This window comes from Phlebotomus argentipes, unplaced genomic scaffold (genome assembly GCF_947086385.1).
Source record: "Phlebotomus argentipes unplaced genomic scaffold, Phlebotomus argentipes genome assembly contig_5, whole genome shotgun sequence".
Taxonomy (NCBI): domain Eukaryota; kingdom Metazoa; phylum Arthropoda; class Insecta; order Diptera; family Psychodidae; genus Phlebotomus; species Phlebotomus argentipes.
The window spans coordinates 12,590,774-12,613,512 of NW_026776165.1; the positions used below are offsets into that span (position 1 = coordinate 12,590,774).

Consider the following 22,739-nt stretch of genomic DNA (forward strand, 5'->3'; position numbering starts at 1 on the left):
AATCAACCTTCAGAGAAAATTCAGCACTTGCAGAAGAAATTCAAGAAATTTTAGGAAAACATCCAATTGACGCATAACAATTACTGTTTTTTTTTTTATTAAATTAATAAAAAATATCTTGTAATACAATAATATAGATGAATTAAGGATAACAAGAATTTCTCATTTAGATTCATCCATCAGTTTTTCTTCTTCCTCAAATGTTCAAACCGTATTCAATTCTCTTCTCTGTTCATGCAAAATAATCATTCTTTCTCCTTTTCCTTCAAAATAAATTATTCTAAATATAATGTTCTTCATAATTTGTCTTATTCTATGTTTTTTTTTTTCTTTAACATTAATAAGTTGTCTAATTTTTTTTTCTCTCTTTTCTCTTATAGTGCAATATATTTGCTCACATTTTGTCAACTTCTCATCGTTATCAACCCGATAAAAACACATTCTTTTACATTACATTAAATCTTTCAATCAGAATTCAATTTTCTTTTCTTGTGAATTTCTTCATCATTTGTTTCTTTTTTTATACTTTTCTTTTACTTCTGATGCACCGAAACATTGTACAATTGCAATAAAACTTTTCTCTTCCCAACATTGATCTTTTGCCTTTCTTCCTCTCAACATTTATCACTTTGGAATGTCAAATATCATTGCAGAGAAAATTATATAAAGAATAAAATGTCATCTCTGAAGACTTGTAAGATTAACAATTTCTCTACAATTATTACCTCCTTCAAAAAGTTTTCTAAATATTCAAAATGAAAAAAAAAATGTCTCTCTAGTATGCATACTGCATTACAATAAAACAAAATAAACATCTGCACGTGACGAAAAGAATCTTATTTGCATCAAATATCTTGTGATTTTATCAAAGAAAATTCTCTAGTGCTAATAGTAACATGATCTTTTTCGTGTGTAATATTTCTCTCCTCACCTTTAATCCAATCTTCAATGCAAAAGTTGTACGATAGAATAAATTTTGTTACATGAAAGAGATTTCTCTACACACCTTTGTCTTCCTCATCTCTTTTTTCAATTTCACTCATCTAATGACACGCAAAATACATAAAAATTTATATAGTTTTCTCTCTCTGTGTGTGTGTATTTATAATGCTCGCTAAAAACTAATTTTGATTAAGTATTCAAATTCTATTTCTCACTTTTTCGAGAATAAACATTAGAAAAAAAAATATATAAAGATTGCCGAAAAAGAATATGTATTTAAGCTACAATAAACTTAGATATACATCTCTCTTATAAACCTTGTTATTTTCTTGCACTTAAAAACGAAAAAAAAATATGTCTAATCATAATTGTTTCATTTATAGCCAAGGTAGAAAATATATAAATATAGGACAAAGTATTAGTCTGTGTGATAAAATAAGCTTTTCTTCTGCTAAACACCTTTTTGCCCAAAAGTATTCTTCAATCCACTAAATAATTTCCATGGCAAATTGATTTGTTATGTCCTTCCTTTAGCAATCCAGACATTAAAATTGTATGTTTTTTGCTTCACAAATAAATGATAAGAGGAAAAAAAAAACATTTTGGTCTGTATTTAATCTACAGCAAAACACTATTTCTGATCAAATTTCACTTCTTTTTCTAACTATCGTTTCATTCAGATTAAGAATTCAGATTCTTGGGCAATTTTACTGGTTTTAATTTAATATTCTATTGACATTTTCTGAATGAAACAGTGTTCTTGGAACTATTTACTGACCAAACTGCTGTAGCCCAAATCAGACCTTAAACTTTCTGTCTGTCTACATTCTTTGGATGTCTTATTTTTCTTCTGTGGATGATATATCATAACGAAGGATGAAATTTGATAAAATTTGCAACAGATTCACGAATGACGAGACGTAAATGTTAATTTCTCCCTGTTTTCCATTCGCTTTCATCTCTAAAAGACTTTTATATGCACACGAAGCTTCGTGCAGGAAAGTGTGGACGAAGAACTTAGAGCGTCAGCGGAGTGTCCAGCATCTCATTGACGAACGTCTCGAGCTGCTTGTCGCCTATCAGGCGGAAGAAGAACAGGTGATCGAGACACTTGAGGCTGATGGAGCGCAGCGCCGGCAGCCGCAGCAGGAGTTGCGCGAAGCGCCCATCATCGCCAGGATGTTCAGTGCGACAGTGTTCGTCCAAGCATGCGTACACTTTCTCACGCAGAACATCCACATCCTGTCGGCACTTGAGTCCGCGAATGTCTGGAATTGTGGCTGATTTCCGTTGAGCAACGGCACACAGTGAGCAAATCTAACACATGTAACGTCAATATGAGTAAAATATCTCACCTGGATTGAACAGAATGATCGCCTTCAGGCAGCCCAACTCCGCTCGATCCATATTCAGTCGCTTCATCTTCACACTCAGCTCCGACAGGATGCGATCGAAGATCGGCGCCACGCCCGCCTGCTGCGCACTGTTGCGGTGCAGCGTGAAGTTCGGGCCCAGACACATTAGCTGCGGCTGTCGCACGATCGATCGTCGATCGATCGTGCCATCAGGATTTGTACGTTCCGTATCGAGATACTACAAAGAAGGAATTGGATCAGAGACTTAAGCAACATGTTTCCAAAGCTATTCTACGTGTCTGACAGTAATCGAATTCAAGGAATTCGATTTGAGCATAAATGACCGATCAACAGACTTTTCTTTACTGACCAAACTGAGCCACTATTGACATCAACTCACCTCTATACTTCTCCATGCCACCGAAGCGATAATCAGCTCATTCCAACCAGCCCTCAAAAGAGTCACTTGATCCTCGCGCTGCAGCTGAGAAAAATGGGGCATTCGCCTGGCGTACTCGATCAACTGATAAAGCTGCTTGTTGGCCATTTGGCATAAATGCGACACAGCTCCCTGGAATGCCAATAAACTCTCTCAGATCTCATGTTCTCTGCGCGCCAGCCATTAAAAAGCCATCAATTCCCCCATGATCAGTGTCAATGTGTTCTCTCGAACTCATCTCAAGGTTCTCTTACTCTCTAAATCTGGGGTGTTTAGTCGCGTCTATCTCACCTTGTATTCCGGTGGAACCATTGAATTTGGACCAACTCTCAAGTACGGAATTGCATTATCACCACATGTTTCACTCTTTTGCTCAGCCTCGAGAATCCTCTCGATCGTCAAATCACGCACTGAACTCGTTGGATTCAGATCGTCTTGCTGCAGAGCAAATAAAGAAAAAAAAAACACACTGATTTAATGCCTTTATCACACTCACAAATGCTAGAAATTATTACCTTTGTTGGTAACTTCGCGCCTCGTTGTCTCTCCTCCTGAACAGCCTCTCTCTTCATTCCACAATTGAGACATTTCTGATATCTGCAATACTGACACCGATTTCTCTGTCTCTTATCAATGATGCAATTCTTATCTTCACGGCAAGCATAAGTCAAATCCTTCCTCACAGTCCGCTTGAAGAAGCCTTTGCAGCCTTCACAACTGTGTCAATAGAAAAATACCACCAGAGAAGAAGAAGATTAGAAAACATTCGTATTCTATACAGTAGTTAAGCAAGATTAGTAAATAGAAAAGTTGTTGCTCTTTCAGCAACGATGAAAATTTGTGTGGAAAACACAACTATAAGACCCATAAAAATGATAAAAGGCAAGCGATTCTGTGTCTTGAAGGGTGATAAAAAGCTCTTCTTGAATCTGAGATTTGTATCACTGTGTGACTTCGCCTTGACATTTTCTCACTCTACATCACACTTTTATCCAATCAGTGACATTTTGCCGGAAGTATCATCATCGTGTATAAAAACGTGTATTTCACTCTTAACCCTTTCAGGACCATAATTTCACGGACAATTGAATTGTGTCTCTTAAAAATATTTAACGTTTTTTACCCAAAAGAAAATTTAATAGGACAAATATGACCCAAATTCTTTCTTCTTATTTCCTCTTGAGGGTCTTTACGCTCAAAATGGCCATAAAAATAATATTTTCAAGAGTTTTTTTGCGTAATGTAACAAAAAAAACCTTTCTCATATCTCATCGTGTACTCAAATGTGTGGTTTTGCACTGCAAAAACCCTTCAAAACTCCTTTCCGAATGGTAAAAGATAAGCTCACTTCTAAGGATTTAACATTTCCATACAAAAACGCTTCTTCCAGGTTTTCTTCTATTCGATTTAACGAAATTTTAAGACGTTCAACCATTGATTATAGTATTACCTGTACACTCCGTAGTGCTTCCCGCTGGCCCGATCGCCGCAGATTGAGCACAGATGCTTGGATCCACTGAGCGGATGATTGGGCGGATATGGAGATCGATTGGGAGGGTTTTGGCTGTTGAGCGGAGTCGTGGGCGTCGACGCCTGCATCGGAATCTGTCCGCCATACGAGCCCGGACTGCCCGGTGGGCCGCCGTTTCCTGTGGCGCTGCCGCCGCCGCCGCTAGGCGAAAATGATCCTGCACAATTGCCATTGAGCAGCGCTGTGTCGGGCTTCAAATCAGGCGGCGACAGTGGTCCCATGTGTCCTATCAGACTAGGATCGAGACCTGCGGAGTAAATAGAGCATCAGAAGTCAAGTCATTATTCACATCCGCACACAGCCACACAAGGGGGAATATATATGTATATCATTTTGCATTCGCGAGAGGAACAAATTGTGCGAGAATCTTTCACATCTCCCTATGTTCTTTTGCATATTTGACCTTGGCGCAAGCTGCATTAGATCATCATCAAAGAATAGCAGCAGAGAACACAGATGCAGTCGCAACAACACAAACGACAAGGCGCAACACGCGCAGAAGTGAGGTGAAAACCAGATGTAACATATAGACTACATGTAAATGGATTAGGTTAAATTTTATTCTGTGCTTCATTTAACCTTTTCCTGCACTTGAACTTTCACCACCCCATCAAAAACACCTCGTCATCTAGCACAATTGAGCAAAACAATCTCCTGAACCCCATCATCTTTTTTTTTTGTACGCAAAACTCCTCTTCCACACTCTGCTATTTATCTCCATTCACGCGCTCTTTCCGTCCAAATAGAGTCTCGAGACATGAGGAATGAATAAATTGAATTTAAAGACGTCTGTCATTGAGAGAATTTATGTCTCATCGTGCAAAAATTATTTTTGAATCTCTCTCTCGCTTGTGCATCTGGGCTATATAACGTCTGTGTCTCAATGACTGTGAACCACATTTCGTCGGCGAATGTCTGGCATTTGGTCTATTGACCATTCTGTCTCTCCTCCTCTAGACTAAACACACTCACAAACAACCCCAAAAAGCAAAGGTGTAGACAATTTGTGTTTTCTGCACTCTCTTTGCGCGCACTGCCAGAAAAATTTCCTTTACAGACTGTTTTTCTTTTTGCAGAAAAAAATTTGTGACAATTTCAGAAATGCATCTTTTTACATTATTCCTCATCTCTCCACTTTGCAAAGGCACAACAAAGACTTTAATAAATCTTGAGCAATCTATTTAATCAACCTCCCACATTATTTCACATTAAATTTCATATACAAATCGCAAATGACAGAATGACTTTTATTAGCATAATTGCCTCCATGACCACTGGATTTAATGCATTCTTATACCGTGACACTTTGCACCATTATTCTCATTTTGCTGCGTAAATAATCCTCATTACACATTGTTTAATGTTAACCCTAAGCATGGCACTGAATCGTCTTCATTCCGAATAAAATTTTCAATTATATCATTATGATTTCATCATATTGGAATTATTAATAATAGCAACAGAATAATTGTAATTCGTACACTACTTGATTCTTAAAGACACAAATAAAGAGAAATGTTTTTTTTCAGATTTATCTATAAACCCTCAGAACAGAATTAGACACTCCATCTTTCTTTTTCCCTGATAAAACGTCACGTGCAAAAATGAATTAAACGATTCGTATTATATACTTCTTGTAGTGAGACATAACAATTTAATCGCTAATTCTCATGCTTAATTGTTGGTCATAAAATTCAATTATACTTCTTGATTCTGGACTTCTATACACAGAGACATATAATACACAGTGAATGTTGTATGTGTACAATAAAAATGCCAATTAGAATTTATCTTTATATAAAATACGCTCAGTTTGGCTAGAATAAGAATCACAGCCAATTCTATACTCTCCAAACATTCTGTCGTATGTCATTCGAGTGTTACGCGATTGTGTGGCGCGTTTGTGGAGAGGAAAAAGCAGGAAAAAAGTATCTGCAGCTTATAATGACAAATAAACCACTCTCAGTCTACCGGATAACTACTATGTACACAGAACAGAGTGATACATAGAAATAATTTGAGTCAGAGATTTTGTTATGTGTAGTAGACACATTTATTGTATTCCTCATTCGTCAGTGTTTGTGAAAATGTCGCGCTGAAGGCCACAACTAATTTTCATCACACCGCATTTTATCGTATCTAATTGCCAATATACTGTAACTTTGATTATATTATTGCTGTTGTGTATATACAACTAATCCATGGGATTTTGCACTTTGAAAAAAAGGCACTTCAGTAAAGTGATCTTTTGAATGTGCAAAAGAAACCCAGAATTGAAGATATAATTCACCTACATAGATGATGCTGATAATATTATTACATCAATATTGCACTCGCATTTTCCCCAGAAAAAAAATCCATTGCATTTTCCCTTGAAAGTCCCATTAAAAAATTATATGTATATATGTAAAAGACATTTTGTCCTTCAACGAGAATTTCTCACTGAAAGTCCTCAGACTGTAAAATCGTCTCGATAGCACATCTGAATTATTCAGTCACTGAGCGAAACTTCGAGAGCTTTTCCTTCAGTCTCTCTCTCTCAGCCCCTCTCATTGGCTAAGGTCATTCGTGCTGCGCCCTTCAGTCTCACCACCCCATCCCAGTATTGCACCCCGCGTCATTGGGAGATCTTCAAGTTGCATTCACTTGGGGAAGGTCGTGAAGGTCAACAACTATCAGCACAGCCACACACAGAAGCACACTGGGAAAATCAATAACTCCCAGAGAACACATAGTCGCATGCATCCTTGCCCGCCTTCGAAACCACCCTTCACAATCCCGCCACGAAGCGACAGAAGTTGAACTGTTGAATTTATACAGCTTTAATTTAATAACTCAAAAAAACAAGACTTTCTCTCCAATGCTAATGCTGATTCAGTGAATTAAGGACTTTCATTTCAGAAGAAAGACACAAAGAGCCGTGATTCCTCTGTAAATTTCATCCCATTCCCTCTTTGGCCAATTTTGCAGAGAAAAACGCGACCTACACAAACATGGTACATGAAAGCGTAGGTTGAAGGATTGCTTCAGCACATGCGCATCCCATCATGTGCATCCACAATCATCCCTCTCCCCCTCTTTCTCTCTCTCGCTTTGTGAACGTGAGGACTTCTCTAGGCCACCCACCACCACCACCCCCAGCGGGTTCTCAAGGTAGTCCCAACTAGAAAACACACCATTTAACTCCAAACGACGTCTGACTGTCGCTTGCAAGCGTGCCATTTTCACGCAGACAACTCTGAAATTGTCTGCAGATAGGGATGAAGCGCACTCAGCGATTTTCCCAACTCACGCCACTGCCAATTTCCATCCAGACACCATCACACTCCAGAACCCACCCTTGACTAACGAGGAGTGGGTGGCAAATTCACAAGTGGAGCGGCAATATCATCGGCTAAATCACGTTCATGACCAATGTCAATGCTTCTGACATTGTCTACCACACTCCACAAACACGTACAATCTCCAAAATTATAGTTCTCCGTCATTGCACAGAACTATTTCTCATTTTTTCCAGATCTCTAAATCATCACGCGACTACAGAAAAACGACGGAAAGCATTTCTATAGATTCTTAGCAATCATTGCTATAAAGTTATGATAAAAAAGGTGAAAATTTCATAAAATATCTAAAAAATCTGCCGTAAAATGAAGAAATTAAGAATTCAATGTCAAAAAGACAAACAATAAAATACCTGCAAAACTCCTGTCCCAAAGTTTTCCCTGTGCCTGAATAATTGCAGCCACAGACAGCATTGGTTTGTCTTTTTTCATCATTTTGACGCCTCAGTAACACTGATTTAATTAAACACTTTAATCTAAATTTTTTTTTGTGTGTGTGAAAGAAAAATTCCAATTTTTCCACACCAAGTCTCTGTAGTGAATTCAAGAAATTGACAACGTGAAGTAATGAAACAGTGATAGAAATAGAGAAAGGAAGAGAGTGAGATGGTGAGAATAGCTGATAGGCGAATGCATTTTCTTATCACACAAAGCTGTGAGAAAGGAAAAATTGCCTCAACTCTGTGTCATTCTCAAATTCACTTGGCTAGTCAACTCTCCGCATGCAGTGCTGTTATCAAAAATTGTGATAGCGCGTCGCTTCACACGGTAAAATGTATTCTGGGTGTGTAAACACAGACGGAATTTTAACACTTCATATATATATGTACATATATAGCACACATATGTACATATTTTGAACAACAATGACTCCAAGAAGGAAAACAGAGAGAGAGAGAGAGACGCATGAGACACGCCAATATTAAACATATCGGTCAAGTTTGTCTTTGACAAACAGTTCATGGTCGTCTGGATTACAGAATGTCTACATTCTGGAAATTTGTATAATATAGCATCTATTCTGAACAACTCTGTGCAGTATTGATGACACAATATGCTTAATGAGGAATTCTTTCTTCAACTGCTTGACACACCTACAAGATGTGTGCAAAGTATGGGGAAAACAAAGCGAATATGTTGAGATAAAACATCAGAGCGAGCAGCCAAAAATCTAAATTGCGTCGTAGAGTAAAATTATATATGCAGAACTTATGTATATTTCAAAATTGCATAGAAAAATAGTAGAAAAAATTCCCTAACAGTCACGGCTTGGCGATGGTGAAAAACACTTTTCACTCTGAAAATTTTCTAATGACACACAGAGAGCATATGAAAATTCCTTAGCGCTGTGCTTGGAGTGTATATTTCCTAGCCAGCGCGCGTGAGTTAGTCAAGGAGAAAAGAAGTGATCTCTCAGAGCACTGTGAAGAATTAACTCTTCCGTGTCAATTTCTTAATTCACATCATCTAGAGAGAAAAGAAGAGGCACACACATTTATCAACCGTTGACGAATTGAGACTCCCCTTTTCACCCTTATTCACACCGAATTACACATGAGAAAATATGACAATAAATTGCTGAATATATCAAGATATTTTGACTATTAAACACTGGGAACTTAATGTAATGCCAAATTCATAGATTTCAGCACACAAATTGCCACCACTCTATGACGTGCATCACACGAGCAATGCATCGCCAATCGCAGACCCGATCGTCTGGCTGGCTGGAATGAAACTGCTCAGCTTTTCACGACCATCGTGGCAAATTCTCTTCACTGTTTTTCCACCGCGCGAATTCTCTCTCGCGCTCTCGCACAAATACAAGCCATCAAAACAGAAACAGATTCTGAGAGCGTTGCCGGCGCGAAAACACAACACTTCGACTGTGTTGTCAAGCCACCACTCATATTGTAAATTCAACGAGCAATTCTTCAATGTTTGCGTGCGCGCTCGTGAGAGTTGCGAGAGATCAGCAGCTCTCAGACTGAAAATCTATCCCAGAGAGTGGTGTGAGATGAAGTGAATTGACGATGCTTCATTGCAGATTTCTTCTATGCAGAAGTTAAAGACAAATTCTTTCGTGCAATATTAAAAGATTATAGAATTGCAAAATTGTCAAATTTGTTAACATGATCAAAACAAGTTAAATTCAAACACTGTCCACATTTTGTTGTCGCACTTTAACAAGTGTGTGGGTAATTTTATTATTAATCTTCAATGTCACCGGTAACCGTATGGGAAAACAATAAGTCAATTAAAAGGAATTCAATTATGTAAATTCTTTGACATTGACTCTAAACTTCTTGCCTTCCTCTTTGTTGTCAATTTTGAGATAGTCAGAAAGTCAATAGTTTAAATTACAGAGATTTTCTATCTATGAATATTTTCAGACAAATTCATTCATTGAACAATTTTGCCCAAAAAATGCTTCGAATAAGTTGATTGTATTTTTTTATTCTTTGTAAATATGGAAATGTTTTTATTCGGTTCAAAAATACAGGAAATTATACTCTTTGACATTCTTTAATCCCAGATTAAGGAAATTAAAAAATTAAATGTTTTTTTTTGCTCTAATACAAAGAAAGCATTTTAAATCTATTTGCATTTATTATTATGTTTAAAAGTTATGAATAAACTAATTCAATAAACGAGAATATGAATTGAAGAACGTTCTTCACAGTTTTTCTTTTATGGGCTTTGACAAAATATACTTTGTAGGCTTTTCGAAAAAGAATCAAGGAAAATTCACATTCTCTTCTTCATTTCAATCATCTTGATTTCAAGCAACAATTTTCATCCCCTCGAGTTAAATTACACAATATAAGACTCTTCAACGATTCTTATATGTGGCGTTTTCTTGTTAAATTGTTACAATCCTATAAGAAGTGATTCCATTTCACTATATACCACTCTGCATGTGCGTGTGTGTTTGTGCGCTTTCTGACTCGTGATCCATCGTGAACATCTGCATCTGTGCTCTTTGCCATCCACTAAGCTGGCTATTCAATTCCCGTCTTCTGGCTATCTTAAGCTCGCGACACACACAGCAAACCGCACGACCACAGCAGATGAGGAAACAAGAAAATATAAGTCGGCACATAAATACTCGCGACTATTGAAACTAGATTTTCAAGGTCACCAAATGTTTGGTGATTTTTACTTTTAGCACAGAAACAGAGTCTCTCTCAGCCCCTGCGTACCTGTGTGAGGCGACTATATATATAAATATACATATATCTTGTATGGGAAAAAAATGAATAAAATTACCATACAAACTTATGTCCTCAAGAGGCACACAAAACGCAGAAAAAGAGTGAGAAATAGAGGAAATTTGAGGCACGACAAGAGGAACTTTAGGGCTAAAACACGGAGAAAAACTCTCTTAATATGACGCAAAATGTGGGTCATAAAGTCGTGAACTCAGAAAAACATTCTTTTTTTTACATCTCAATTAATCCATTTCAAACAACACTCCAGTAAACCCAGGAAATCATCAATGCTTCGAGGTGGAAAAAAGTCTTTTTCACAGTAAGAAATTCCAGAATTGGAAATAGAGACGCTCAATCATGTGATTCGAGGATATCCATTAAGTGAAGACTGGAGGACAAAAAGAAGATATGAGAACAAGAAAAAGTTACTGGATGTGACCTTCAAATATCTCTCCGTTCTTCATTATACATACACTTCATCTCTCTCTGTGTTATCAAATCATATATAAAGTGTGTCTGTGTGAAAAGGAGGCGAAATGCTGTGGAAAAGCGCATGCAAAGCCAGAGAATTCGACCAATTCTCAACACTTTTGCTTAACACAAAGTGCAATCAAGACTCTTCCTGCGGATTAGAAGGAATTTTGCTGTGTTGAATCCATCACGATTTTTCATCTTATCATCTCATTTTCACCCACACTTTTGAGGAAAACAAACAACAAGAAATTGCACTTGTCAGCCCTTGTAAAGTGTCATTAGGCCAAATGTCGTGCATGAGTTAAAGGCCAGTGCAATTGCAGCTACTGTTGCGATGGGGAAAAAGCAGGAAAATCTCCTGCGGGGGCGTCAAAATCGGCCAACTTTCTCTGGGGCCCGCGAGAGTCACTGTTGCCACACGTCACGCACCTGAAAGTATGCTCTCGCGCGCGCGTTTGTGTGTGTGTGAGAGGGTGGGGGGCAGAGCACACTGAGATCTCTCTTCTAAATTGAGGAAAATATCACCTCTCTCACTCCCACTGGCTGAGCGCGCGTGCAGAGGGAGTGAGATGGAGAGCGTGGGTCAGGAAAATTCGTGGTCAAACTGCGTAGCACTTCCAGGATGTGTGGGTGGGACGAAGGGTAGCGAGTGCCTTCGCTGCCCATACCCAAGGAACGCACGCGAGTGCATTTGCGGCATATTGAATGAGTTTTGAGGTATGGTTTGTGAATGAAATCATTGGACAAACTGTGTTATTGGCCTCATTTTGTTCATGTCAAAGGAGGGCAGAAAATGCCGCCTAAATGCCTGTGCCAGAGCGAGATGCACAGCTTAAGAGATGGTCTTCAACTCACCCAAATCTTTTGTATCCATTGATGTGAAGCGCGGGAAATCAGCAAAATCAATTAGATAACACCACGGCAGCAACACGGAGACTTTGACGCACTTTTCTGTCCACTTTTCACGCGGAAAATCAAGCACAGTTGCAGAGGAAATCCAACGTTACGGGGATTGAGTCAAAAAAACATCATGGCGGTGCTAAAGCTGTCAGTGGACTGGGTCAATGAACTGACTCGAATTTCTCCTTCGGCACTGCCAATTCACTTCGAGCTACAGCATCGTCTTATCACTGAAATCCTCCCGCTCGCAGAGCTGATAGCAGCATGCCAATTTTCACGGTGTTAACACTCTGATTTGGCCCAAAAACACGCCACGAATCAAATTTCCGTACACAACACTGCAACTCACCACACGCCCTGTCACTGTGACAGTCTCGAGGTGTCTCGGCTAGTGATGTGCGGTGAATTTCGCCAGTCATCAGCGCCATCAATGATTGATCCTCAAACTGTCCGTCATCAAGAGTTTTGGCGCCGAATGACGGGAATTTAGTAAATTTATATTAACACAATTAAGTTATATATTTAATTCTATCCTGCCTCTCTTTTTACTTTGCTTACTATATGTCTAAATGGGGTACGTTAATTAGTGAGTGAGTAAGAGAAAGAGTTATAATGGAAATTATCGCCAAAGGCGGCGAATTAACTCTTTGCTCCCTTTGCGATCGAATTTGTTACATTAAAAATGGAGAAAACAATAGTTTGTACCTCAATTTTTATCAATTTTGTAATCCTTCTTGTACACAAAAGAAGAAATTCCGGACAGAAAAGTCTTACGTCTTTTGATCTTGTCCAGAATATGGATATTCTCAGTGAGAACAGTGACTTTGTTAATGGGTTAATTGTTAAAAATGTGAACTAATGCAGAGAATCGTGGGTGCAGGGGAAGCTGCGCTGCCAAGGTCAGCGCTGGGGGTCAAGATCTATGCCTTGAAGTGCTGTGAGAAGTTCGACTGTGCGCTGAAAAGTGTCGAAGGAATATCAAATGGCACATCATTCAATCCACTGGAGCATCAACGCGGGTCCAGCAGTCAATTGAGGGAAATCACATTGTATTTACACGCGGCAAATTGAGTTGAGAAAATTGGCCAAAATAAACACTCACACTCGGTGAACTCGAAATAGTTCTTCTGACTTTTCCAATTCAATTCACTTAATTCGATATAATTTAATGACTATTGTGACGAGATGCTGTGGCGTCAATTGAACTGGATATTTGATCGCTCGCGCCTCTCTCTCTGCAGATGATCCGCGCGTTTCGGGATTCAACAGAAATTGACACCGAAATTGATGCATTTCGGGAGGGCGCGAGTTTGTCATGTCGTTATGTTGGCATGTTGAAAACTGCCTCTCTTCCACCACGCATAATTATCAATTTACGCTCTTGATTTATTGCACGTAATTTGTGTGTTCTTACACGACTTAACGACTGATCTGTTGGGAGAAAAAATCAAGATAATTCCAGCGTTTTTCGAGCTTGTTTATTTACTTTAATTAGAATGTGTTGACTTTTGGGGCGGCTCTCGAAATTCGATCTTGAGAATCTTGTGAGCTTTTTCTCGTTCCAGTTTTATAGTCCATTCCTCGAGTAGAATATCTCGATTGTTTGTTGGAGTTCTCCTTAATAAAAAGAGACGAGTAATTATTCGATTTGTAACAATAGATCCGTGGTGAATAGAGAAAATGCAGAGAATGGCTCACAAACTTGCTCACAAGTGTGGAGGTTCAAATAGGGCATCAACTGATGCCATGTGAACGAGAGTGCATACAAGGGGGAGATAATATGATTGAAATTTATATGAAAAATCCCAAACGCCTTTTAGGAGTCTCCGAATGGACCAAAGATTAAAAACGCGATTTGTGTCTGAAGTCTTGTTTTGTATAATATTCAAATTTGTCTCATAAAACAATTAAGGAAACGATTTTTTTTATCGTCGAACTCTCGCAAATGAACTGTAATGTTGTACACCATTTTCGATTGCAATATCTCCTCCTTGAATGCAGAGATGATTGACAATTGATTCTGCGGGGAGTTCCAGACATCTGGTCAACTGCTCGGTGTTCTTGCCGCGGGGGATCGGGATTTGGCGCCAAAATGAGCCTCATTAATCAGTTACTTCACGAGTGTAATCCTCCTCTTCTGAAGGTAAATGCTGGTAATCTCTCACTTCTAGCCCCGGGACATTTTCTCTCCGCTCCGCGTCTTGTGGAGCTTCTCGCAAAGGGTCACGCGGAATGGCATCCTCATGAGGACAAATGCAATTAGAGATCTCTTTTGAGCACTGCTACGGGAAATGATGTGTGATTGAAGTCTTTTGTTGGCCATTTAAGATGCCAACAATGCTCCCTCACTGTCCAGCATTCAGAGGGGACGCGCGCTCGCCATGCCGCCCGTCGCGCTCACTCAGTGGATGACTTGCGAGTGAGTCGGACGCAATTTCAGTCGCGCGTGTAAAGGCACTCAAAAGTGGCACAGTTCGGGGGGTTAATAGGTGTATTAAAGGATATCGTATAACTTCCGTGACCTCTGTGAATACATAGCATAGCTGAGGGAGAGAATGAGTGGGGTGTTTGTAACATTTATTCATGGATTTATTGCCTCTCTCATGATTATTTCCACTGGGGTTCTCGGACACAAGGCCATGGATTTCTCCAGTGTGCCCACAACAGTGAAAACAGTGGAAAATGACACAGTTCTCCTTCCCTGCTCTCACAATGGTAAGATAAAAGGAGCAATAGTTTGGTTAGAGAATTTCTGGTTAGAATTTCATTTTAAAAATGATCCAGAAAACACATTCATAAATTCTGCTTGACCAAGAAACATATTTCCCACAGCAGAAGGACTGAAATCTTTCGCCACTTCTTAGCCGCACATTTCACTACAATGATTGTGTCAATTTTGCAAAAGTCCCTCCGACAATCGCCACCTCAATTGATGCGATTGCGAGATAGGAGAGATTGTACATAATGTATTAATTTATGCATGGAGAACAGAACGTCTTTTGCTGCCTCGTTCTACACAATACATATGAAATACATAAGATTATAACATGCCAGAGACTTCTTCGTGAGAATATATACAGTGGTAAAGAATTCTTCAGGACGAGTTTTTACGCTCATTTCAAAGTAATTGCAGAACTGTGCTAAAGTCGACTTTCGAAGAGATTTCACGTCTTTTCTGCTGAATCACCAGCAGAATTACGCACAATAGCGCCACACATTTGAAATTTATCGATAAAATACTTCACAAATTGTGTATAAATGTTGATATTCGACGCCCCAACAAGAGCGTCTGGATAGAAACACTCGATAATTGAATAAACAAGGATCACATGTATAAATAGTAAATTGGTGTTGTGAAGCACAATCGATAAATCTACATTATTGAATTCTCGCCCTTCTTGTCGAGTTCTTTCTCCCCCTCTTGAATCAATCAACTTTTGTACAACTTCCCTTGGCGCGCACAAAAAAGCGCGCGCTCAAATGCCAAAGACACCAATATTGGTCGCATCGCGGGCAAAAAACACGCTGAGGTCAATTAATTGATGTGTTCTCGCGTCAATTTCCATCGCCAGGCCCTTATGGTTACGTCCGATGGCTGCGGGAGGAGGCGTTGCTCGCAGACTCGGGCAATCCCAGCTTCACGCCGCCAGAGCGTGTCACGCTGTTCGCCAACGGAAGCCTGCAGGTCGCCAGCGTGAAGCTGGAGGACACGGGCGAGTACTTGTGCCAAATTGCCAGCGACTCCGGTCTGGCGATGCAGCGGCACGCCATCGAAGTCCAATGTAAGTTTGATATGCAGATAATCGCACCAAAAGCAATGCTTAGGGGAAGATGCCACACAATAGCGCACATATGAGTAGCACCGGGAAATTGCACGTAATTGCGCGGTCTTTTGTGTGAAATTATTGGATGGAATTGCAATTTTTCAATTAGAAGACAGCAGGTTTAGACAGAATTTTCAGTCAGAATGCAAGAGCTTTTCCTACAGAGAAATTCTCAAATAATTTTTATTGCTTCACGCATTCTTTTCTGGTAATAATTTTTGTTAGAATTAGAATTTTTTAATAAAAAAAAACGACTTGGCTACTATCTAAATTTTATTTTGTTCTAGTCTAAGAAGAATATGTTATTTCAAAAGTGCGGAAGTAAATTTTGTGCCACTATATTTATGCTAGTCTGTGTTCCTTATGAGATTTTTGGCTTCATTTCTGCCGCCCACAATTTCTGTGGATGTTCCATAACGACGCCTCTTTCCGTTCCATGTGCGAACTTCCTTCCGGCCGCAGATCCGCCATCCGTGATTTCTCACCCCAGCGGCGAGGTGACGATGAAAGTGGGTGCGCTGTTTGAAATTGTCTGCGAAGCGCGAGGCGTGCCGTTTCCCATCATCTCCTGGCGGCGCCCAGGAGAGAATGCCAGCGATCCCGACCACGTGGAGAACCGTCGGCGGTTGCTGGTGGAAGTGCGGAGTCGCCACGACGCCGGCGTCATTGAGTGCGTGGCCGATAATGGCTTCGGCTCGCCGGCCGTGGCGGGAGTCCTTCTGGTCGCCCAGTGTGAGTATCGCATTTGAGATGAGAGGGAGTTTCTCAGGCTGACTTGTTACGCTTGAGCAGTTGTGCCGGAAGTGAAAGCCGAAACGAGCGTCGTTCACACCAAGATCGGATTTCGCGCCACTCTCGAATGCACCGTCACGGCTGAGCCCAGCGCCGTGGTCCACTGGTTCCATCACACGGCGCCCGTGACTGACAACAAGAAGATCGTGCGTCAAGACACGCTGGAGGTGAGTCGGAAAGTTTGAGGGGCTGAGAATGATGAAGGGTTGAAAGCAAGGGGAGAAATCGTGGTCGAGAATAGTGTACAGAATTATTCTGAAGTAGAAATTATCGCATATCTAGGATATTTGATAAACCAAAATCGTTGTCCTGGTATTTTTTTTTCAACTTGCCCAATTTCTCTTTATCTGATGTTTATAAAAATCCTTTTTGCGCTACTGTTTTTAAATATGAGTGAAAAATGTGATAATATAAAGAGAAATTAAGGAAATAATATGAATATTTTATTGCCATTAAAAGAAATTGTTGTATTAACAGTATAGTATCCGTTATCCTGGTATTTCTTCACAACTTCCCACACGTCTTTTATCTGATCGTTAGACATTTGAACACTGAACATATTTTTGAGACAATCTGTGGTGTTTCTTGTTTTCTCAATGAAAATTTCTTCAACTGTTCTAGACTTGAGCAAAAGATTGTTCACTGGTGTTATTCTCGCATTGATTTTCTCTCTGAGTATGCCTAGTACATAGACATCTTCCACCCAAAAGAAGGGAGTTGTTTCTGCCGCCTTGTGGAGCTTCTGAGCCACGTCAGTCGTCATAAGCAGTGCAAATCCTGGACAGTAGGCAGGATAAGTCTCATTCGGATACTCTTCACGAGTAACAAACCATTTCTGTGTCTCATCTCTCATCACTGTGGGCAACCGATTCAAAGCACAGAAAATGAAATCACTTGTATTGTTCGTATTAGTAAGCTTGTTTACGAAATGCAGGATGAATGGAGTGTTAGCGAAGACATCATCGTCGCATTTGAAGATGAATTGAGTTTCTGGGCAGAATTCTGTGGCCCATTTTAATGCCATAATGTGTTTGTAGGAGAGATTTCTGTAGCTATCCACAAAGTTGCCTTGAACAATGTCTTGGAAGAAGTCGTTTTCCATTTGTATTTCCCTCTGCAAGTTTTCCGATTCGACGGTCCCCAAGAGAAAAAGCACACGATGGTCGATTTTCCATCCTCCCCAACTTTGTCGAATGGTGTGTCTTTTATCGGTATTCATTGGAGCACTCGGGATCAGGACGATAAACTTTGGCTTAACTCCCAATTGTCGGCACGATTTCTGATTGATCACGTAGTCAAAGTCTGTGAGATTAATCAAAAAGCGTCGATCAGACGATGCAAATTCACTTTCCGTGATATTCTGGATAATTTGTTCATAATTTTGCAGTTTTTCCGCATTCCAGATCACAAATGAATACGCGAGAAACACAAGGAAGAACAATATCCAGTATATCGATTGTGATTTGAAGCAAAAGTTTCTTTGAACAACTGAGCAATTGAACATTGTGTTGATCACGATCCAACTAAACGGATCCAACGGAACTGTGGCTTTTTTACGAACATAATTCTAATCGGAATTATACTAAATTCAAATTTCTCTATCGCGAGCAATTCGTTTCGTGTGCTATTATTAAACTCCACGTGCCAGATAAAATCCAGAACTGATGTTTCCTTCACCTGTTCTGTTCAAATACCTGTTCTGCTTTAGTCAAGGCTTCAGTGAATTGTGTGGACTAGAAAAAGAATGTGATAAGCAAACGCCAAGATTATCTTATAACTCGGGTTTAATGGCTTTGATCAAAGGGTTGCTAATGTCGGAGATGCAGAATATTGTTGAGACGGAAAAACGCCTTGCCCTCATCTAAGTCACACTGCTAGGAAAAGTAACTTTCCGACTGATTTCCCCGAAGCACACACAACAGAACAACATCTCTGCACGCTCCCATTGTAGGTCAAGGGTCAGTGAGTGTGTGAAGATTTCTTCTGCAATACCAGGGTTTATCAACGGAGGATTTCCGTGCCGCGAAGAGTTGGATCAGGGCACTCCCTGCGGGTGAGCGTCCGTTGAGGTGTCTCAGATCTCTTCCCTTCAGGGGGAAGTTACTACTGCATCCCCTTCAGGGGTGCAGCCCCTCATTAGCCAAGTTGAGGGCTTCGCCAACCTCGATATTGAGTAATAAATGTGTTTCTGTGCGTCTTAAATGCAGTGTATTTGGAATTGTGCACTCAGGAGAGTCCGCTTCGGTTTCGTCCCTCTGGCCACGTTTGCGGGTGGAAATTCTGCACAACAATAAATTAATTTCCACTTTTTTCTTTAATATTTTTATTATTAACTGTTTGTTTAATCCGCGAGATCGTTTTTCGACAAATCGAACTGAACGGTCAACTCCCGAATTAATTGAATCGCGATGTAGTCGAGATACCACGGAGATGCAAGTTGCTGTGGCTCTGAAAACCTACATTAGCACCCCCTTGACCTTTGTACAAGCATTAGATATTGGAGATTCTGTTCGGAAATTGTGATAGTGTTGGACAGATTTGTTGCATATTTTTCCCCCTTGGCTGACAGTTTCCTTCCTTCTCAGTCGTCACGATCGCACAGCCAACTGTACACAGTGTCGCGCCACCTGCTCATTGTGAAGAACGTGCAAGACATGGATCTGGGTATGTACGAGTGCAAGGCTGAGAACAAGGTGGGTGTGAAGAGTGCCATCATCGAGCTCACGGGTCGCCCGATGCCGTCCGTGTTCAAACAGTCGCCCGTCGCCGCCTCGCCCATGACACACAGCCTCATCTGGCAGACTGAGTCGCTGTCGCCGCTGGCGGAGTACAAGCTGCGCTTCCGCCAGGTGCCCACCGGCAACGTCACGCCGCACTCCCGCCTGCCGCCGCGCGACTGGACGGAGCTCACGATCCCCGGCCAGTACTCCGACGGACCCATCCACACCAGCAGCTACGAACTGCGTGGCCTCTCGCCGGCCAGCGTCTACGAGGTCGTGGTGGCCGCGCGCAATCGCTACGGCTGGAGCGACGCCAGTAAGGTGATGCGCTTCGCAACAGCGGGCGAGAGTGAGTACCCTGATTTTTGTTCCTCTATTGCGCCTCTTTGGAGTTAAAAAATATCAACTTTAAATTGCATCTAAACCACAGAAACTAAACATCAACTTTTTTCCAGTTGAAGAGGCAACAAATGTGTCCACGGAATCTGTGGATTACAATCAAATTGATGACAATTTCATTCCCGACATGAATTCATCAGGCAATTATGATTATTCAACATCGGGAAGTGAGCTGCAAAAAGTCACCGTCACAGTGTTCGTTACCTGTTTTCTCTTCCAATGGAAAGGTATGCAAATGACCACGAATGATAATTAAATTAATGTTCTCAAATTTAATCATGATCTGATTCATCAATTAAGTCGTAAAAACAGTCTTCAGTGGAATCATCGGGACAAAGTATGAGATCATCGATGCGTTCTCGTTCCATTTCTTGAATGCGCCTAAAGAACTCCATCTTCGCGTGAAGAATTGCGTGAAGTTCGCGTCTTCGTGACGGTTCTTGCAGCGTGAATCTCTCTATTAAGGCCACATTGAAGGCTTCCAGATGTTTGCCATCGTCTTCTAGAGTGGAAGATACTGCAAAATGGGTACATTTTTAGGATTTGTTCAGCAAAATGAGCCACTTTTCACTCACTTGAATGCACTGAGAGACCATAATATCGCCAAGAGAACGTCCTAAACCTCATCCTGTGAATCAAGTGATGATTAACAGCCTCAACAGGTGGATGGAAAGTGCTCAGGATGACGTCGGAAGTGTTGAGTTCCTCCTCTTTGAGAATGGCAATTGTATCGATGAATTGCCTCATGCTGACACTCTTGCTCTTCTTCAGCAGAGTGTGTCGCTCCTTAATCTTATAGCATGTCTTTCCCGTCTCTGGACTCTTGAGTCTGATCGTGTCGTCCGTGCTCTTCACGTCGACGTGCTGCAGATTGTAGAAGGAGTGGAAGATGTGACGCAGCGCGTGCGATTTTGGACACTTTCGCGGCAATATGACTATGAGACCGCGCTGGAAGAGCTGCAGGATGACCTTCACCTTGAGTCCTTCGGTGTATTCGCGCGCTTGGAATTCCCCGCGAGACACGCAATGGCCGATGAGGGCGAGATTTGCCTCAGAGTTTTCAATGTCCAACGCCTCAGCGGACAAATCGCAGCGACTGATGAAGGCACTGAGTGCCTCAAGGGACTTCTGGATCAGATGCAAACCCGCGAGATCCTCCACGGACGAGCAAACTTCACAGAGAGACAAGAGAGTCTTTTTGTAGTAGTGCAACTGATTGGCTGGCGCTGTGTAAGCATCGAGTCCCAGAATTTCTGCATGCCCCAGACACTCACTCTGCAAACACACGAGAAAACCCAACATTAAATGGGTTAGGAAGAGGCTAGAATGGAATGACGATTGTATACAGTTACCATGAAGGCATCAAACTCATGCTGAACTTCCTGACGCTGCAGTGGATTCAGCAGCCAGTGCTTGATGTAAATGTCCAGGTCGTTCTCACTCATCCAATCGAGGAAGATTCGTCCAACATCAACGGCGCTCTCGCAGTCGTGCAGGAGTTCACAGAAGTCGCGATGGAGATCGAGGAGGTGCTCAAAGAAGAAGAAAATCTTCCTCTCCTGACCGCAAAGCTTCCGCAAGCGAGTCAAGCTGACAGGCGAGAAGTGATGTGGATCGAGGGCGAGCGTGAAGCACTTCTTGTAGTCAATCACGAGCGTTTGCAGCATCTTCACGTATCTTTCTTCGCGATTAGTGAGATCGCAGATTTTATAGAACGTCCGACTGTTTTTGATTGAAATTAAGAAAAAAAATCTGTGCATGAATTCCGTTCATAGCTTATTAATATGCTGTTAAGATTGCAAATGAATCGATATAATCACAAGCAATTACAGAGTAATTCTATTGTTGGTTTTATCTATAATTTCGATAAGAATTCATTAAATTTCACTCAGTCAAATTTTTTTGAACTTATTTGCTTTGTCAAATTCAATATCGTGATTCGGAGAACAAATTTATAACTAACTTAGCGACAAGGAGGAAATAATTATGGCTAAAATCACCTAAACTTTATAAACTGTTTACTCATTAATTTTCAAGTCAGATAGACACTTTTGGAGCTTAAACCTGTCTAAAATTATAGTCACATAACATAGAAAAGCTATAGAAAGAACTTTCTCTAAGATAAGAAATTCTAGAAAATCAGCGAATTACGCTATTTTCCTATTCCTTAAACCATGTCTTAACCATGATATCTCCCCCTTGCTTAGCAACGTCTTTGCGTGTACTTCTCGTTTATACCTACCAAGATGCATTGTGCTCTAACTCACTCTGCAAGCTGGACATCGATGCCACGCCGCTGTCTCGATTGGAACGAGTGCCATTTCTTACGTGTTTCCGGAACATTTTCTCCCTTCGCCACAGAGCATTCCTTTGGAATGTTCACTTCTTATCAATGTTCGCACACCATCACAGAAAACGCTTAGATATCACACACGTCAACTATTTTGCATAGCACGGAAAAGGTGGTCAATCAAGCATCTTTTTATCACTGCTTTGCAGGAAATCTCGCGGGATTCTGCGTGCGAATTGAGATGGGAGAAGAGGTCGAAAAGAGCAGAGAAAGTCCACTGTTTGGTGAGTAATGTTCTAGCGCGAGTGTCGAATCGATACGACCGCTTTATCGACACTTTTGCACCCAACTGAGAAGCTAATAACTCCGCGCTGTCGCGATAAGAGTGGAGAAAATCTGATAGGCACACTCTGCAAAAGCTACTCTTTGCTAATTTGTGATATTATATTTTCGTGGAATTTCAAGTATTTCATTACGCAAAAGCTCTAAGACAAGTTCACACTTGCAACGATCGCTCTAG

The 22,739-nt window shown here is 40.8% G+C and overlaps 3 protein-coding genes across 7 annotated transcripts; 1 reads left to right on the plus strand and 2 right to left on the minus strand.

Annotated features, from left to right (window-relative positions):
- Positions 1 to 66: 66 nt before the first annotated feature.
- On the minus strand, positions 67 to 12,550 carry LOC132256508 (protein ultraspiracle). 5 transcript variants are annotated; one of them, XM_059752964.1, is made up of 8 exons: positions 9,102 to 9,365; positions 7,962 to 8,061; positions 4,187 to 4,514; positions 3,252 to 3,453; positions 3,028 to 3,174; positions 2,698 to 2,868; positions 2,298 to 2,535; positions 67 to 2,222 (listed from the first exon to the last, which is right to left on the minus strand). In XM_059752964.1, the coding sequence occupies exons 2-8, from the start codon at positions 8,041 to 8,043 to the stop codon at positions 1,960 to 1,962; spliced, it is 1,431 nt and encodes a 476-aa protein (XP_059608947.1). In that variant the 5' UTR covers positions 8,044 to 8,061; positions 9,102 to 9,365; the 3' UTR covers positions 67 to 1,959. The 5 variants fall into 5 exon arrangements, with proteins under 5 accessions (XP_059608947.1, XP_059608946.1, XP_059608949.1 ...); XM_059752963.1 differs by having other exon boundaries at positions 7,962 to 8,084; XM_059752966.1 differs by lacking the exons at positions 7,962 to 8,061; positions 9,102 to 9,365 and adding an exon at positions 12,150 to 12,550.
- Positions 12,551 to 14,599: 2,049 nt separating this feature from the next.
- Positions 14,600 to 20,185, plus strand: LOC132256442 (opioid-binding protein/cell adhesion molecule homolog). The gene is made up of 6 exons (XM_059752858.1): positions 14,600 to 14,909; positions 15,767 to 15,976; positions 16,481 to 16,750; positions 16,811 to 16,977; positions 19,396 to 19,879; positions 19,986 to 20,185. The coding sequence occupies exons 1-6, from the start codon at positions 14,750 to 14,752 to the stop codon at positions 20,183 to 20,185; spliced, it is 1,491 nt and encodes a 496-aa protein (XP_059608841.1). The 5' UTR covers positions 14,600 to 14,749.
- Positions 20,186 to 20,201: 16 nt separating this feature from the next.
- On the minus strand, positions 20,202 to 22,705 carry LOC132256443 (uncharacterized). The gene is made up of 4 exons (XM_059752859.1): positions 22,172 to 22,705; positions 21,282 to 21,651; positions 20,505 to 21,204; positions 20,202 to 20,446 (listed from the first exon to the last, which is right to left on the minus strand). The coding sequence occupies exons 1-4, from the start codon at positions 22,270 to 22,272 to the stop codon at positions 20,202 to 20,204; spliced, it is 1,416 nt and encodes a 471-aa protein (XP_059608842.1). The 5' UTR covers positions 22,273 to 22,705.
- Positions 22,706 to 22,739: the final 34 nt, after the last annotated feature.